We start from the raw sequence: 18,246 nt of genomic DNA, 5'->3' as shown, positions 1-18,246 counted from the left end.
TGAGGTCCCCTCGGAGCCGCCCTTGACCCCTCAGCATCCGAGCAGGACCCCTGCGGGCGCAGACTGATCTCTGCACACCCGAGAGGCTCTGCTCTGTCCTGTGGGTCTCCTGGCCTTCCTCCCTCAGAGGGTTCCCGGCTGCTGCCCACAGCCTCACAGTTCTTCAGGACACCAAGGCCTCATGGCATCGGGGTACAATTCGGTGGCATGTGTCTGCTCCTCCCAGCTCTTGGTCCCAGCTGCTTTCCTGGTGGGGCTGCTGGGCAGGGCTGGGTGGGACCCAGGGTCCTGCCCTGTCCCCACTCACCTGTCCCTGTAGGAGTGTGGTCAGGGGCAGGGGGCTAGCAGGCTGACGCTGAAGCAATACTTAGAGAATGGTGTGTTTCCTGAGCCTGGTCTGTGAGCAGGAAGGACTGGGGAGGGTGGGGAGGGGGAGAGGAGGGGGGAGGGTGATGGGGGGAGGGTGATAGGGAGGGGGGAGGAGAGGAGGGTGACGGGGGAAGGAGGGTGGAGGACAGGGAGGAGGCTGGGGAGAAGGAGGACAGACAGAGGCAGGGGAAGAGGAGGTGTGTGCAGCAGGAAGTGGGGGGACCAGGAGACGCAGCCTGTTCCGTGGTGGAGATGTCCTCTGTCTGCAGGGAAGGCAGCAATAGCTGGTCTAATCCCAGCGGCCCTAATCCCAGAGTCAATTACGTCTGGGTTTGAAGTGAAGCACATGCTTGTGTTTGTGAGGTCTGCCTCCCTCATTACGATTAATTAAGCTAAAGCTGGGCTTGGTCTGCCCTCCCCAAGAGGCTCTGGGTGATACGGGTGCGGGCCGCAGGGGAGCCGGCTGGGATCACCCCGGAGGCCGGCGCACAGTCTCGGGTGGTCTCTGAGCCCTCGTCCAGGTGCCTCCTGGGCCAGCAGGCTCCCTCTGCAGTGGTGTTGGGCCCCAGGTGGTTCTGCTCCCTCCTGTGACTGACCAGCTGCAGATGGTGCTTGCTTCTGGGCTCAGGTCTCTGAGCTAGAAAATTGCAGTCACTGGCTGCAAATGAACTGCTGTCCCCAGGCACTTTCTGGAGCCCTGTGGTGCAGACCCGTCTGGAGGGCTTTCTGGGGCAGGCTCTCTGGCATCCCAGCCTGTGCGTGCCCACGTGAGCCTGTGTGGTGGGGGTCGGCACCCAGGCCAGCACCTCAGGAGGGGAGGGGAGGCAGTGGGCAGACCGGAGCAGTGCACCCTCTTGGTGGGCCGGGAATGGAACCACGGGTCCTCAGACCCTGGGGACAGGCTCTGCGGATCAGGGCTGCAGATGCCTGCGGGCTCCTGAGGCAGCCTCTGAGGATGGAGGGCTAGAGGTGACAGGGTTGTGCCTCAGCTCAGCAGGAGCCCCGGCCATAGATGTGTCACACAGGGACTTCTGTGGGCTGCAGGACGAGGTGGCTTCATGAGCCCTCACCTGAGGGCGCTTTGGGCTTTTCCAGGGCCAAGGGAGGAAACTGTCCAGCCCCCTCCCCACCCTAGTGACACATCTGAGTGGCCTCTGAGCAGCTGTCAGCCTGAAGGCCTGCACCGGGGCCGGGGACACGTGTCCTGGGTGGTTGCCAGCAGCTGGTGGCCAATGGTGATGGCCGAGAGTGGACGAAGCCAACACATCTGCTCCGGTTTCCCAGGCAGGTTCTGGTGTCCGGGCAGAGTCCCTATGTGCAGAGGTCAAGCGCCTGGCCACTCCTTCCTCTTTGTTGGGGCCACTTTGTCCCCTTGGTGCTGGGCCAGGACTTGACTTGTCCAGGGCATTGGCATGGACACCCGCGCTGGCTGTGACCATGCATGTGGTCCAGCTGCCACCTGGCCGTGTGTGCAGGGGCCTCCCCAAGCACGTCTGGCACCAGGCCCAGCAACTGGACCCCGCCTCCTGCAGTGTCCGTCTGCGTGCAGTTGTGTCCACCTCCCTGGGTGCTCATGGGTGTGCCGTCATCCCAGAAACGCACCATGCGGGGCCCACAGTCCTAATGCCTGTGGGCCAAACTGTGCATCGCCTCAGGGGACCTTGGCTCCCAGTCAGCAGTGGCCAGCCAGAGCCCTTGCAGACAGGATACTTGGGAGTGGACTCAGGCAGGCGGCAGGGCAGACGTGGGGCTGTGGTCTCTTGGGGGTAGGGAGTCTGTGGGGCCTCAGAGGAGGCAGAGGAGGGAGGGAGGGTGAGACTGGGGAAGAGGGAGGCAGAGACGGAAGGAGGGAGGGGAGGGGGGGAGGGGAGGCAGGAGAGCCTCTGGGGTCAGGGCGCTGGCGGGTGGGCCGGGCCTCTGCAGGGGCACCCCGGACATGCCTGGGGCAGCAGCACACAGAGTGGCCTTTTTCTAGTGGAAGCAGAGGTCACCGCAGAGAGCACTTGAAGCAGAAAGAGACGCCACCCACTCTCCCACCAGGGAGGTGTGGACCCCAGGTCCTTGGTGAGCGCCTGCCTCCGGCCGCGTGAAGCCCGAGTGTGACCTCTGGAGCTCGGTCTAGGTGGGCCAGGGGTCATCAGGGAGCAGGACGGTGCTGGGTGCCATCTAGAGCACAGACTGGTGGTGTGGAGCAGGGAGCCCGTGGGGGCTGGCTGGGGCCATCTCCTTAAAGCTGGGAGGGAGCCAGCGCATGCAGGTGGCCCTCAGTTTGGAGATGGAGATGCAGAGACGCACCCGCCAGGGAGGGAGGGTCGACAGGCCCACAGTGCAGAGGGGGTGGCTCCAGGGACAGGCCGAGCGTGGGGCGAGAGAAACACAACCTGAGGCGGGTTCTGGGCTTCTCTCACCAAATCGGCAGCAAGCACAGAAGATGCGAAGAGGCTGGGCCCGGCCGTCCACAGCTGCAGGTGGCCTGGATGCAGGGGGCCCCAGGTCCCAGGACCAGCAGTCCGCTGTCGGGGTTCTGATCTGATTAGAGACGCCCTGGGGCTCAGGGCGCTCAGCAGGGCGTGGAAAGTTGGGGACGGTGGCGCCTCTGAGGGACACTTTCTGAAGTGCTAGGTGGGCAGCTTGCGGAAGGCACTGCGTGTTCAGGTGGCACATGTCCCTCCTCCGTGGTCGCGCACTGGCTGGGGGCTGGGAGGACTGTGGCGCCCACGGTGGCTCGGGCTCTGTGACACCATGGGGACTTTCTGTCTCCCTCTGGCTTCTCCCTGCCCCACTTTGGTGATTGAGGAGAAAAGCCGGCCAGTCTGAGGACACGCGGAGAAGTGCGTTCTCCCCCCTGGTCTTCTCGTCCCTCCCCACCGACGCCTGTCCCAGAACGCTCACTCCATTTCCCACGTGGCCACCAGCCTCGTCTGAGAAGGCCCCACACCACCCCCTCCATGTCCCCGGCACCCGGAGGCCTTCTCCGTCATCTTCTTGCACGTCCTCTGTGATCGGCCCCCTGCCCCCCGCCCCGCGCCGCCCCCATCTCAGGCTGTGTCAGGTCCCTCCCTCCTGGACTTCTGCTTCCTCCTCGGGGACGTTAGCCCGACCCCCTTCTGGAGCACTCCTGCTCCCTTCCAAGCCTTTCCCAAACCGCCCCCCCTCTGGCTCTAAGTGCCACTTCCGGTCCCAGTGCCCTCAGGATGCAGCCCGAGTCTCGCCCGTCACCCTCCCCAGTGACCCCTTGGCCCCCCCTTGCCTGACCTTCTGAAGTTTTAGGCTATGCTCCTCGTTCCTGCAAGCCCCCTGCCCCACCTGTCCCTCCACTATCCCACGTTTACCTGTCTGCACCCCGGAGTCCAGGAGCGCTGAGGGCAGGGGCTGTCACTGGGTGAGGGTGACAGGGACACTGTGTAGCTCCCTCTTGGCACACAGCAGTTGTCTGGATTGGCTGCACTCTCTGTGGGCCCCATGTGCACTGACCGCTCTGCCCACCACAGCCTCTGTGGCCAGTCCCGCCTCTTCTGACCTCACTGGGAGAAGCAGCCGTCCCCTCCTAGCATCCTGATGCCTGTCCTGGGGCTCTGGCTCAACAGGCCTCAGGGACCGTGGCCCGGGGCCAGGCCTCTCTTTCAAGCGGAGCTGGAGATGCAGGGAGTGGACGATACTCTCAGAAGCCATGGTGGGACCTCTGCAGGCCCAGAAATGGCAGGAGACCCCAGCTATGTCCCCCTCCACTGGGAAGGAGGTGGCCTCTGTGGTTGGAGGCCCCAGAGCCTGTGGGCCTCCGTCTGTGGCCTTGGGCAGAATGAGCTGTCAGGTGGGTCTCAGTGTCCTCCTCCACAGAGGGAGGTGACCACACTGGCTGCCGGGTTGCGCGGGCAGCTGTGGCCCTCTCTATGTGCCTCTGGACTTCCGTGGGACCAGCCCTCGCAGACAGGCTTGGAGCCCAGCCCAGGAGGTGATGCCTCTGCACAGAATCAAGTGGCGGGAGATGGACCCACTTGGAAGCGTTGCTTAGACCAGAGTCCATTACCCTTCACCAATCACCCCAGACGCCAGCACTCACCGGGAACCACTGTCCTGCTCAGGCCCACTGTGTCCCAAGGTGGCCTGCCCCGGGTTCCCAGGGACTTCCCAACTGCCAGTTCACTGCCGTGGCTCTGGCCTCCTGGAGACAGGGATGGCTGCTGCAGGTGACACTGGTGACATCCCTGCTGCTGTTCCAGGTGGTGTGTCCGAGACACAGGTGGGGAGGCCTCCCCTGGGCAGGAAGCCCCTCCCTCCCCACACAGCTGCTGGAGCTGAGCCTGTGGTCAGCTGCCAGTCCTCTGTGGCCTGGGGGAGAGGGCAAAGGGCAGAGGTGAAAGCTCCGGTTTCCCCCTGGCCTGGCCCTCCCCGTGACCTCTGAGCAGGGCTGGACGTCGGGGCACTGGCCAGATGCACTCAGCTGACCCTCATGCTGTGGGCTCTGCCTAGTGGAGGCAGGGCTTGGCAGATGACCTGTGCCTGGTGCCAGTCCTGAGAGGCAGGCTGTCCAGAGACACAGCGGGACTGTGGCCTTGGTGACTGATGGGTGACAAACTTCTGCTCCACTGGTTGCTGGCCCCCTGGCCTCACCCAGCCTGCGTGGTCATTGGTAATACACCAGGCCCGGTGAGGGACAGTTCTTGGGGGACACCTGCCTGGTGTGTGTCAGGCTAGAGGCGAGAGGACCCCCACCCAGTGGGGGGCATCGGTGGCTTCTCAGGGGAGGAGCAGATCTCAGCAGGGAAGGGAGGCTGACCAGGGAGGCTGACCAGCTGCTGTGCCTCCAGCCAGGCCGGACACTGGCTTTACTGGGGGATGCCCTGGGGCCATGGAGAGGATGCCAAGGCTCTGACCCCTTTGTGAGAAGGAGGCCCTGCCCCAGGACAGCAGATCGCGTCCCGCTGGGAAGCAGGGTGGGGGGGTCTGCTTGCTGGAAGCCTTCAGTGCTGGCAGGAGCCCAGAGGACGGTGACCTGCATATGTAAACCAGGCGGGGCCCAGGCAGCCTCCCACCCTCCGCTTGGCTTCAGGACTCCTGCCCAGGGACCAGGAAGTACAGGACCCAACAGCGGGGCAGGGGACGGCCATAGCAATGGGCACCCTGGCAAGCGGCCTGTGCCTGGTGGACCCTGTCCACCACCTAGGAGGGGAGGCTCCCAGGCTGGGGGAGGCCAGGATGTGCCAGGGTCTCAGGGCCGAGGGTGGGGTCTCCGTGTGTGTCATGGTCCGGCCGTCACCTCCAGTCCACCATGCAGGAAGAGCACGGGGGACGGTCAGTCCCCGGTCTGGGGCCCCTCAGGGCTGCCCTCCTGCCTCACCTACCAGCAGGACGGGCGTGGGGGTGGGGTGGGGGGTCTGGCTCCTGGCTTCTCCGTTTTTTGGCAGAAACAGACCCGGCGGCTGCAGGGAGGTTTGTCGCCTGCTGCTCGTAAATCAGAGGCGTGATGAAGCTGCCAGGGCTTCCACGCCGCAGCGTCCGCAAGGCAATTAACTCGAAAATTGAATTGATGTGCATCGATTTCTCTAATAAAGTTATTGTCATATATTCCCTCATTAGGATCTGGAGCTGGAAACAGACGTTCTGTGCCTGATTTCGGGTGTCCCTAGAAGTCACTTGGGCCTGGGGAGGAGCGCCGGCGCCCATCTCGCTTCCTGTCAGGACCACGTGCCCGCCGCGGGCCTCTTCCTCCGTGGGGGGGCTCCTCGCCGTCCAGGCCCCCGTGGGCTTTCTCAGAACACGGCTGCAGGTGACACTGGGGATGCAGGACCCGACAGCGGGAAGAGTCAGTGGGCACAGCTGGTCCCAAGGAGGCCCTGGTGCTGAGGTCACAGGGCTGTCCAGATGGGCGGAGGGACGGGCAGTGTTTGGGGGGACATCCAAACACAGGCCCCCAGTTCGAAACCTCTGGACCAGAGTGGGGGGTGGAGCGCAGGCCTTGGCCGGTTCCAGGAGCAGCAGCTGCCCAGGCCTTCCCTGGGGACCCTGGTCCTCTGCCCAGGTGCCTCTTATCCCACACATGAGCCACAGGCTGGGATGTCCCTCTACTTTGCGCTTCAGGGCTGAGCTCCAATCGCCCCGTCCTCTCAGGAAGAAGTGGAGGGACAGGCTCTCTGGGGCTCTGTGCCCTGATGAGCTGGGCCTCGGGAGCCCACGGGGTCTTCCCTGCTGGGACGGGCCTAGAAGAGGAAGCCCAGGGGAGCTTGGGCCCGTGTGCCGAGCAGGGGGCCCTCCAGGCACCACAAGCCTCTCCAAAGTGTCCTGGGCTGGGGGCCTTCCGCCATCGTGAAAGAACGGGACCAGACTCCATTTATCTCACGGAAAGCGTGCCCGTTCTTGACACTTTGTGTAGGGCACATTTTTTAAATGAAAACAAGGCTTTGAGCAAAAAGCCCAATTTGTTTAAAACAACCTGTGGAGTTATGACAGATGTGATTTTGACTAACGAGCACCCACGTGATGGGAGCCGAGTGCTCAATTATGGATGAGCTAATTATGTCGTGCATCGCGTCTGGATGGCTGAGCCGCCTCCCTCCCTGCTCTGACCGGCTCCAGCCCGCTAGCTGGGATGATCAGTGGGACCTGGTCTCGCGCTGCTCTGCCGAGCAGCATGACCACTCAATTTTGAGACGGCACAGTCGTGCGGGGTGCGGAGAGCCCTGCTGTCTGCGGCCCGGGTGGGGGCCAGGAGGGACTCCAGACCTGCTAGTGTGGGGGTGTCTCAGTGCCCTGCAAGGAGAGCCGGGGGGGGGGGCTCGATTCCCATCAGAGGAGTGACCTTTGCCTCCACTTTGCAGAGCAAGGTCCCCGAGGCCCCCCAAGCCCTGCCCGGGGGTCCGTTCCCGTTGCTGGTGTGGTCTGTCTGCGTGGCGGGTCCAGGACGCGCCTCCTTTCCTCGGACTCCAGAAATGGCCTTCCCTCCTTTCTTTATGAGGCGCTGCGTTGGCTAATCCCCGCCAGCGTCCGCCACGTCTGGGCTTGGTGCTGTTGTCCCAGGGGGTCTCTTTCGTCCTTAGCACCTTGGTCTTAGGTGGTGGGAGACTGAGTCGTGCAGAGGGGGTGGGGTGATCCTTCAGTCTCCCAAAGCTTCCGGCCCCTCAGACTTCAGAGCCCGCACCACACCCATCCCCGTGGGGGCACTGCAGAGTGGCTGGGACCCCCTGGGGAGCTGGCCACCACCACCTGCTCCCTCCTGCTGGTAGCTGGCACGGGTGCGGACGGGACATGGTGTCTGCGCCTGTCCTAACGTGTCCTGCACAGGAGATGTAGCTCCAAGGTGTCACCTGCGGGTGGATGGAGAGCGGGAAGTGTTGGGAGACGGTGGTCACATGTTTGTCGCTGTGCAAATATTGCTCGCGGCAGCCTCGTGTACTGAGACTTCCTCTCCCCAGGAGATTTTCGATCCTTCTTCTTTCTCGTGTGATGTGGTGGTGGGACACAGTTCCTCCTCTGCTCTCAACAGTGACGGTCCCTGGATCTCATCTAATGCGAGCCCGAATGGCCTCCAGTCAACACCCGCCCCTGGGTTATTTTTAACTGAAGTCCGTACATTTTTCTTTCCGGATGTCCTCAGTTTTAACCGAATGTCCTTTTTCTATTCCAGGACACGTCACGTTCGGTCCTGGAGCTCCTCGGGATCCTTGGGCCGTGACGGTTCCTCAGACTCCTCCTGATGTCCTTGGGGTCTGCATCACCCTGGGGAGCTGCCCCCACCTGGCCCTTTCCCCGGTCACCTGGCAGATATGGGCATGGCAGACAGCCAGGGGGCGAGCTGCCCTCCTCCTTAAGTCACATGCAGGCGCCTCCTTGCTGGGTCACCTTGATGGCCTGGCAGAGGGGCGTGGCCAGGCGTCGCCCTTTGAGAGTGACTCTGGGGCTGATGCCAGATGCCACTTGCTGCCTCACCCTCTCAGCTGTCCCCCTCTTGTTTCCGGTGTCCTCATCTGCAGGTGGCTCCATCTGTCAGTGTCCACGGCGCGGGGACGACTGGGAGGTACCAGGACGAGGCCCTTGTGCTTCCTGCTGTCCAGGGTCTTCATCCTGGGTTCCTCCTGTGCCATTTCTCCTGCGGGTCATTTTCCAGCCCTCACCTCCCTGGCTCTCCACGGCCCCGACATCAGGATGGGTGGTGGTGAGAGCCAGCCCAGCGGCTGCCGACCTGGAGCCTGGCTCTTGAACACCGCAGGGTGTCCAGTGGTCTCATTCCTCGTGCCTGAGCCCTACTGGATGCTGATGCCCCAACCATCCGCCACCACCAGGACAAGCAGCTGAGCCAGCAAACTCCCCGGTGCTGGGAGGGCAGGAGCAGCCCCTGGCCACACACCGGCCCTCACGCCAGCCCCTCTGTGGGCCCTCTGTGGGCCCTCTGTGTGAGTGGCTCCGTGAGGTCCCCTGGCTTCCACGTGTGCTTTCAGGATGGACAGCAGGACCCGGGTGCTGGTGTCTGGGGGGAGTGGGCCACTGGGGAGGTCACTGTGCTTCCAGGCCTGTGGGGCGTCCCTCCTGTTTTGGCACACAGGGGTGCTTCTCTTGGTGCTGACCCCGTGGACAGCAGCAGCTTGTGCCTCATGCTGTGAGGTCCTGCGCTCCCCATGCTGGCTGCCTGGGTGGTCACCACAGTCCTACCAGGAGGGGACACTTCCTGCTCATTCCTGGGGGAGAGACTGAGGCTGGGAGAGGAGGCAGCCCCTGCTGCAGGGAGCTGGTGTGCACGAGGGACTTCTGCTCCCGGACAGCTGGGGACGTGCCACCGCCTGCCAGGCTCCATCTCTGACGCGTCCTTGCCTTTGTGTGACCTGAGGTCTCGATGGGGACCAGCATGGCCTGTGTTCCGTGTTTACGATAGATGACAGCAGTTGAGGTGGAGGGCAGCACCGGGAAGTGGAGCTGCCCGAGGACCAGCTGTGAGGCCCCCTTCCCAGCAGGGGCTCCTGGCGGGGCTCTGGGGGATGTGATTCTGTGGGGGAGGCTCTGGGGTCTCTGCACCGTCCTGGCCAGCCCCGCCCACTCCAACAGCAGCTGGAAACCTCCCTCCTCCGTCAGCGGAGGGTGAGATCCTACGGGGCTTGTTCTCCCAGTGAGTGACATTGTTGAACATGGGGAAGTGTCACGCAGTGAACACCCGAGTGCGTCCCCAGCTCCAGTTACTTCTGAGGTTGAGAACTAATTAAGACCGTGGGGGATGGCAGCATGGTGACTTCTGACGAGCCTCGGTCCTGACGTCCCCGGGGGGCTGACAAAGGGGACAGAGGCAGGATCGGGCTGAGCACACTGTGGAGGAGCCGACGAGACTCTTCTTAGAAAACCTGCGAGCGGAGCAGGGTCCTGCTCTGGAGGGACCCGCTCTGCTCCACAGAACTGAGGCCCCAGGGGTGGGACGGGGTCACAGCGGCGGTCACACCAGATTCCTGTCAGGCGCTTCACATGTCACCCTCAGGTTGGGGGGGTGGTAAGGAGAGGAAAGGGAGGGGCGAGGAGGAGGCGCTCGGGACTGGCACGGGCTGCTTCTCCCGGGTGCCCGGGACATGTACGGGAGGACAGCCAGGTTCTCGATGCCGAGTGCCAGGCCTTGCTGACTCTGTGGTGGGGAGTTCCCATGGTGCGTCCTTCAGCTCTGCTGTGACCTGGGCCCCACACCCAAGCCAACAGGGAAGGCGGGTCACCCCAGGCTTGTTGATCCTGGACCGCGGGTGAGTCCTGGCTGAACCTCTTGGCCGCTCCCTGGCTCTCACTGAGGCAGTGCTGGAAGGCTCTGCCCCTGGCCCTCCTGAGCCCACCCAGGGCTCTGGCCACCTGCACTCTGCCACACCCACCTGGCCGGTCCCCGTGGGTGGGATCTGGAGCCCAGGGGATTGCTGTCCCCCCAGGCCAGAGCTTCGGTGGCCACTGCTCCAGGAGGCGGCATAAGAAGGAATGTACCGGGGCGTGACAGAGCCCTGCTTGTTGCCAACAGCAAGTTACAATGAGCACTTCCACCTTGCCCTCGCACCAGGGAACAATAACCACCGGCGGCGAGCTCAGACTCGAAGGAGAACAAGATAGAGAACGATCGTTCAACTTCACCCGTCTCAAAGCAACCTCATAAAAATTAAGGAATAATTTTTCAAAGAGATAAGGGCTTTAGGGACATTAAAATCAAAACAACCAAATTGTTCCTGCCCGGAGGAGGTACACGCAGGCTGGGAAGGGATTTCTTTTCCCATTTTTAATTTACAAGAACCTTGTAAACTACAAATTAAAGGAGCCATAGCCATTCAGATGGCTTGATTCATTAAGGCTTTATTTACCCTTAATGCCTCCAAAGAAAAATAATTTGCCTACTGAACATGAGTTATGGGCTCAGAGCTGACATCCCCACACAGATCCCCAGGCCCCCTCCAGGGTGGGGCTGCTGTGGACGAGCAGAGGTGGTGCCTAATGAGCAATGTGGTCATTGTCCTCGAGGGAGCCATGGGGCAAGACCCTCCCTCAGACGCTGGTGCCCAGCCCTGGAGATTGTTGGTCAGCCACAGGACTGCTGGACAGTCCCATCCTTTACCCAACCAGCTGTAGCTCCAGTTGTTCCCTGCACTCGCATGGCTTCGTCTCCCATGATTTCAGTTACATGGTAAACTTCTGACCAGAAATATTCAATGGAACATTCCAGATATAATCAATTGGTAAGCTGTAAACCGTGCTGGGGTTCTGAGTATTGGTTGACATCTTGCTTGGTGCCCCCAGGTGTGAGCCACCCCTTTGCCCAGCGTGTCCGTGCTGTATATGCTACCCACCTTTTAGTCATTTGGTGGCCGTCTTGGTTATCAGGTCCACTATCATGGGTCACAGTACTTGTGTCCAGGTGAGCCCTCTGTTACTTAATCAGGGTCACAAAGTATGAGCCATGATGCCCTCACTTCACTGGAGCGCACTCTTTCAGTTGTTCCACTCTGTTTTTAGTTGTTAAGTTCTTACTGTGTCTAATTTATGATTCAGACTTTATATATAGGGCTTGGTACTGTCTATGGCTTTGGGCAGCCACTGGGGGTTCATAGACGGGGTGCCCACTGTATCTGTGACCAGCACTCACAATAGGCACAGAGGAGGGGCCCGATAATTATTAAGTGAATGAAAGAAGAATAAATGGATGAGTGAAGGGACCTGATGCTACACGGACCCTTGTGCTGACTCTGGGGCGGGGGGGTTCCCACAGTGCATCCTGTGGCTGGCAAGTGCCATGGCCATGGTCACCCGTTTAGGTCGACCCATTCAGGTTGTAAGACGGCCAGGAGCTGTGCCTGGGCACGGGTCTTAACAGCTCACAACAGTAAAGATCCTATTTCCAATGTGGCCCGTTTACAGTGTTGGGGCCACTGGTCACAGGACTGGCCAAGGCTTTCACCCCGCCCTGCCCTGTATCTTAGGTGGGGAAACTGAGGCAGGTGTCAAGGCCTGTCGGGTGAGGGTGGCTTTGGGGATGTCCAGTCTCCCTCCTGCCCCATGAGGAGGAGACTGAGCGCCGTGGTGCCCTTTGCTGGGAACCAGAGCACAGCCAGCGTCTGAGTGGCGCTGGGCCCAGGCACGGCTCTTCCTGTGCTCCTGCCACACGCTCCTGTCGATGCAGCTGGGAGAAGCCACAGCCGTCTCAGCTCTCGCTTGGGGACAGTTTGGCTCTGGGTGAGTGAACATTCCCCCGGAAGCAGAGGGTGAAGGTGAAGTTTGAGGGCTCAGAGGAGAACTTGGTCCCAAGAAAGTTTGGGATCCTACTTTGACTTGTCCCCAACCACCCATTGCTGGTTGAACTGTGTCCTTTTTAACCCAGATGTCAAAGTCCTAATCCCTGGGACCTCAGACTGTGACCATATCTGGGGGAAGGATCTTTAAAGAGGTAATTAAGTCGGAATGGGCTCCTGGTGTCCCGATAGAGAGGGGATCGGGGCACATGGGGACACCAGGAGCGTGGTGCACAGCAGAAAGGCCATGTGGAGACACAGCAGCATCCAGCTGAGGAGAGCCTCGGGGACCTGCCCACACCTCGGTTTCAGGCCTTCGGCTGCAGGACTGGAAGACCAGTTTTCTGGTGAAGCCGCTCGGCCCGTGGGACTTTGCTACGGTGGCCCTGTCAGCACACCGATGCTCTACCCTGTCAGATGCAGGAAAAATGACGAGACCATTGAACCCGGTACCTCTGCCCCTGCCTTCCTGGTGTCTGCACCCCGAACTGAAGTGTCACTTGGGTTTTGTAACTGTGTTGTCTCAGGCCTCCGGAACAACTAGCCATGCTGGGGAGAAGGTGGCTGAGACCTGTGTGCGCCTGCCGGTGTCACCTGCTCCCAACGCTCCCCTTTGCTGGTGTGTTCCTTCTGGGCTGGTGTGTGCCTGGGCAACCTCTCCCGGCGTTTCCCACCATGAGCACCTTCTCTCTGTCCCCTCTGCCCCGTCTTTGAGCCAGCCTTTGAGCACCTGGGGGCAGACCCAGAGCCGGCATCGAGACTTGTCTTGGCCTGTTTACAAGACGTCAGATGCAGAGCGAAGGGGTTCCACCAGGTCTGGCTGTGCCAGCTCCTGGGCTCAGCCTGTCCTGTCCATCTCTAAAGGGGGAGCAATCTTTTCCCCAGGAAGAGCAGCCTAGGGTTGGGAGGAGGCCGTGTGTCAGCCGACGCTGGGTAAAGTATTGTGATCCGCTGGGGATACCCACTGGAAGGGACTGGGAGACAGGGGAGGAGCCTGCACCTCAAAGGAGCCAGCGGGTGGTCCATCTTGGTAGGGCAGTGTCCAGGGCTTGAGGGCCCCAGAGTCATGGCCAATGTCCTGCCCTGGCTTCATGCCCATGGCTTCCCATGGGCGGCACAGTATGTCATGCCCCATGGATGCTGGAATTTTCTAGGGAGCACGGTAGGTCAGAGGTAAGAGGTGGCCAGCTGTGGACAGAGACAGACCCAGAGCATCTCCCACCACCTGGCCCCTGGGTAGGTGTTTATTCCTCGGAGCCTCCTCATCTGGAAGGTCCCCTCCTGGCCAGGGGGTGTGTCCCAGCCCCTGCCTGGTGAGATCAAAGGGCCCCCTTCCCGTTGGGGTAGAGAAGCCTCTGGAGAGGGCTCTCCGTGCTTCCAGATCCCAAGGAGTGGCTGGGCCTCGGTCAGCTCCCGCCTGGCGCGGCTGCCTCACAGGCGGTAAATTATTTCCCCATTTGTGTTGAGACTCGTCTCGGCCTGTTCACAAGGGTTTCTCATCACTCCTGTGGCGGGACTCAAGCTGCAGCGCTTCCGCTTTCCCGTCCACGCTCTGCCCGTCCACGTGGCCTGAGAACAGCTGGGCAGGGGACTGCTCACACGTCCAGGATCACGCAGATGCTGCACCTCCTGACGGTTGTTTAGGGCCATGGCCAGGTGCAGCCACATCCCCCGAGCCATGGGGAGAGTCTGCCCAAGACCACCCTCACTTCCTACGAAAGAGTGAGGGGTCCCAGCCCACTGGCAGGTTTGAAACTCACTGGGACTCCCGGTCACACCCAAAGCTAGGGCTTATCATGGTGGAAGGACAGATCAAAGCCACCCGGGGAGAGTGAGGCTGAGCCCAGCGGACTGCGAACCTGCAGCTCCAGCGTCCTCTCCCAGGGGAGTCCACGGCACTGGTGTGTGAAGCTCACCCTCTTCCTGGGGATGGGCTGGTGCTGGTGCATCTCACTGGGGCAGAGTGTAGGGAACCGGTGCCCTCCGATGCCCCTGGTGGCAGGTCCTGGCCTCGCTGGGGACTTTCTCCACCAGCCCCTCCTGTGAGCAGTGCAGCCACTCTCTGGACCACACGGCGTCCCCAGCAGGGCTTCCTTGATGTCCACTGGGCTCAGGTGGACAGGGAAGAGGGACATGCCCCGGCCCCTCACACTGGATTCTGGGCTTGGAGGTCCCCCCTGGCCCATCTTTGGGGGAGTCTGTTGTTCCTGGAGGGAGGAGCCGCCGCTGCCTGTCCCCAGGGTCCCTGCAGTCCCTGCTTCCAACCTCACCTGAGTCCCCTGCTGGCGCTGGGACACCTGCAGGGTGTCCCGCTTGTGCTGAACACCAGGGTCAACACTGGCGCTGCCGGGGTGCTGGCCAAGGGCAGGGGTGAAGTCGCTGCCACTGACCGCTGACTGCTGACCGTCCTCACGGCTTCCTGAGCGGCAAACCCGCCCTCTGCTGCTGTGGAGGTGGCTGGTGGCCTGGCGCACAGCCTCGTCTGGTCTTCCTGCTGGGCTCGGCCCTGACTCCACCGAGCGGGGCGCCTGCGGGAGGCTCCGTCCTTCCTGGTTGCGTGTCTTTCCCTCATTAGTCACCTCTTCTCCACACTTAGGGGCTTCTCAGGTTTCAGGCGTCATTGAATATGAGATAATTATTTTATCAGGCAATTTATTTTCCAGGTACATGTTTAAAGGTCTATTAATCAATCTAAAGGGAGGGGAGAAGGATGGGGGCCCAAATCCAGGGGGACAAGGTGCCGCCTTGAACACTTGGGGGAGGGGACTTTGCTTTCTCCGCTGATGTGGGGAAGAGAGGTGGGTGGGCGTCCCGGCACTGAGGACAGGGAGGCCCAGCTCTCCTGACCTCGGGGACCTCAGCAGTGGCAGCCACAGCGGGGGGCCGAGAAGCCTGGCAGGGAGCTCGGCTGGGGTGGGAGGAGGCTCCCTGGGTCCTGGTGCTGGGAGCTGGCCTCCGGGAGCAGAGGGAAGCGCACGCAGCTGACCCATCCACAGAACCAGATCGACCCCAGCCTCCTGGGCCCCATGAGTAAAAGGTAAAAACCTGATCAACATTGAAGCCTGAAGAAGCCTGCTCCAGGCTAGAAGCGTGACTGGTGTCATCTGCCACAGACGCACATCGCGTTCACGCCCAGATCTCTAAGTGGACCCAGGAGCGGGGGACACGGGGGCCCTCACTGTGGAGGTGCCATCCCAGCTGTGCTTCCTAATGTCCCAGCTTGCAGGGGGGGGCAGCAGCTCACAGGGGTGACGGTGGCTTTCTTCAGGAGGCTGGGACGTGGCCAGGCAGCCACCTTGCAAGGTGAGTCTCTGGGATCGACGTTTCACAACTGGTTATTAATAACAGCAAGTGGCCAGGGCAGGGGCAGGTGTGCTCTGCGGGGATCCCAGGTGTGACCCCATGAGTCCTTGTGGGTGCAGGGCCAGTCCATCCTCCAGCGGAGGGGCAGCCGCGAGCTCAGGTCGGCTGGCCTGGCTGGCTGCCCCGTGACGCTGCTCCTCTGCACTGCGGCTCTGAGGCCTCTGAAGGAGTAAGGCTGGCCACCCGGGGAGGCCACCCCAGCTGAGGGGAAGGCTGAGGCTTCTCCCTGGTGGCCCGGTGACTCTGGTGGCCCTAGCGACTAGATTCAGTTCACTGGTTGGTGGTTGTTTCAAGGACAGAAAAAGCAGTGAAGTGATTCTGCCACGTTGTGCAGACGGCCAGGGAAGCTTTATTTATTTATTCTTTTGGACCAGGGATCGAGCCCAACGCGGAGCCATGTCCCCAGCCCATTTAATTTTTTATTTTGGGACAGAGTCTTGCTAAGTCGCTTAGGGCCTCACTAAGTTGCAGAGGCCGGCCTTGAACTTGTGATCCTCCTGCCTCAGCCTCCGGGGCTGCTGGGAGCAGAGCCACCGTGTCGGGTTCCAGGTGAGCTTTTGTACCTCTCGCTCTCCTAAAGGCAGGGCAGGATCCACAGCCGGGGCGCTTCCTCAAGCAGAGCGGACGCTGTTCCCACGGGTGGCCTTGTCTAAAGTCATCGGGCTGTGGTTGTCCTTTGTTGACAGACAGATGTGCTCTCTGTCACTTGTTTGGTGTCATCTGTCCCGAGTTCACGGAGATGGACCCTGGTTGAAAGTGGCTCGGGGAAGTACAGAAGCGGTCGCAGGAGAGGCAGCGTAGACAGTCGGCCTCCAATGACTTAGGCGGCGTGAGCTGTGGGAGCAAACGGGGTGGGGTGGCGGGCGGGCGCGTGTGGCCAGAGCGGGGGAGACAGGCAGGGGCTCTGGTGCAGGACGCCTGAGGCTGGACACTGAGGCCTTTTCAGGAAGCAGGTTGATTTAGCTGCAGTGGTCAGAGGGGCTATTGCCTAAAACTCTCTGCCCCGGGGCCTGGAGACTCTTTTAGGTTCGTACTCAGTGGTTACACACCGTGGGAGTGGATGGGCACGGAACCGCTGCTCTTTGTCCCAGATTTTAGGTCCCACAGAGGTTTCTCAGGATTTTACCAAGAAAACAGAGGGAGTGACTTCTGCACAGCCGCAGGCTGGATTGCAGACCAGCTTTTATGAGGAAGAAAAATCTGGCCTCCACCAGAGAAGCCTCCGACCACAGTGGCCCTCTGCATACTCCTGCTGACGCTCCTCGTGGCATTCTGCTGACCGGGAGAGAAGCTGCTATGCAACAAGTAGAGCAGGGGTCTCCTTGGCATGGGGGGTACCTGGTGGCTGCGTCAGAACGATGTGGAGAAGCTGGGGCCTCACCCCGGGCCGTGACATGGCGGCCTGGCACTGGGAGGCCCACAGATGGTCTCAGGAGGGCGGAGTGACAGCTGTGGTTGACCCAGCGAGCTGTCCCTGACAAATCCTGACTTACCTTTCCCAGCACAAAACTGAAAAGTGACACGTGTTGTCCCTGCAGACAGAGAAGAGGCCCAACAGTGACGGCATCATTCAAATCTGCCCACCTTGAAAAGAGGGGCGCACCCCGCGCCTGCCGAGAGCCCTGGGCCCCGGAGCCGTGGGGAGGACCAGGCAGTGGTGTCGTGCGTTGATTTAGTGCTCTCTGTGTGTGAGGTGCCGAGCCATAGCCCAGAGGCCGCACGACTGGTCTATCTCAGGACGATCCCTGGTCACAGTGCACCTCCGTCGGGGGCCACGAGTTCCCATGCCCTCCCTCCCTCTCCAAGAGGAATCCCAAGGACAATTCCAAGGACCGGGGCCTCCATGGCCTGTCCCCCCGCTCCCCGCCCTCCTGCCCACCTGACTGGGCTCACCTGCCATCCTGGGCCTCAGCTGGACAGGAGCCCTGACCCTGGTCTCAGGTGCCTCCCACCAGGTCTGGCCTGGGGTGCAGGTGTGACGGAGCCTGTGGCCCCTTGGGGAGCCAGGGAGCATCAGTGGTCACAAATGGACGGTGGGTGTGCAGAGGTGGGCCTGGCCAGCTCTGGCCTCTCCCTGGAGGCTTCTCGCCCCTCTCCCTCCTGTCTGGTGCCCACTACTCGGCGTGACCCAACCCCAGCAGCCAGTGGGGCTCCTGCCCCAGGGAGGGCCCAGCCCTCTGCTGGACGCTCACTCACCTCAGCTGGAGGGACGGGCTCACTCCCGCCCCTGTGCCGAGTGCTCTCCCTTCAGATCGTGGGCACACGCCCACCCCAGGGTCTGCAGAGGGGCGGCTCTGGGAGCAGCTGTTCTGATGGAGGAAGGTGGGGCCTGGGCACTGGGCTCCTGTGCCGTGGCCCTTCTGCCCCGTGCAGCCTGGACGCTCCTCCATGACGGTCTCCACGTCTCGCCCTCCGCCCTGCAGCCTCAGAACAGGCTGTTCTCAGGACACACGGCACGCCCCCGGGAGGTGGTGGGTTTTCTTCAGGGAGCATGGCCCCTTCCTGTGAGTGTTGCAGAGGCCCCTGGGGCGCCAGAGCTTGGCCAGGGATGGCCGCGGGGGCCTGGGTGATTAGTCCCAATTTATATTAATGGCATTTTAGATGAGCCGCAGCTGAGCTGGCTCCGCCCCGCACACTGGAGACCCCGATGCGAGGGGAACGTAAAACCATAAATAAGCAGCGAAATCGACCCAGCTGTGGCGCTGCGTATACAGGAAGGGCAGGAAGGCGGGGGAGCCGCGTCCGACCCACCTGCCCACTCCATCCTCCACCCACAGGCCCTCCCTGC

The 18,246-nt window shown here is 61.7% G+C and overlaps 1 protein-coding gene across 2 annotated transcripts; it reads left to right on the top strand.

Annotated features, from left to right (window-relative positions):
• Positions 1–4,904: 4,904 nt before the first annotated feature.
• Positions 4,905–10,643, top strand: LOC143405080 (uncharacterized). 2 transcript variants are annotated; one of them, XR_013091956.2, is made up of 3 exons: positions 4,905–4,999; positions 5,947–6,136; positions 7,991–10,643. XR_013091956.2 is itself a non-coding variant. In XM_077109763.1 (3 exons), the coding sequence occupies exons 1-3, from the start codon at positions 4,933–4,935 to the stop codon at positions 8,656–8,658; spliced, it is 942 nt and encodes a 313-aa protein (XP_076965878.1). In that variant the 5' UTR covers positions 4,905–4,932; the 3' UTR covers positions 8,659–10,643. The 2 variants fall into 2 exon arrangements, 1 of the variants encoding a protein (XP_076965878.1); XM_077109763.1 differs by having other exon boundaries at positions 4,905–5,016.
• The last annotated feature ends 7,603 nt before the right edge of the window (positions 10,644–18,246 follow it).

Source organism: Callospermophilus lateralis, chromosome 7, assembly GCF_048772815.1.
Source record: "Callospermophilus lateralis isolate mCalLat2 chromosome 7, mCalLat2.hap1, whole genome shotgun sequence".
Taxonomy (NCBI): Eukaryota; Metazoa; Chordata; class Mammalia; order Rodentia; family Sciuridae; genus Callospermophilus; species Callospermophilus lateralis.
This window is presented reverse-complemented; position numbering and strand designations above follow the sequence as displayed.

Coding starts and splice junctions, on each gene's coding strand:
- LOC143405080 (XM_077109763.1), top strand. CDS start 4,933: ATGGGTGACAAACTTCTGCTCCACTGGTTGCTGGCCCCCTGGCCTCAC. Junction 5,017..5,946: donor TTGGTAATACACCAGGCCCG/GTGAGGGACAGT, acceptor TTCCCTCATTAG/GATCTGGAGCTGGAAACAGA. Junction 6,137..7,990: donor TTCTCAGAACACGGCTGCAG/GTGACACTGGGG, acceptor TTTCTATTCCAG/GACACGTCACGTTCGGTCCT.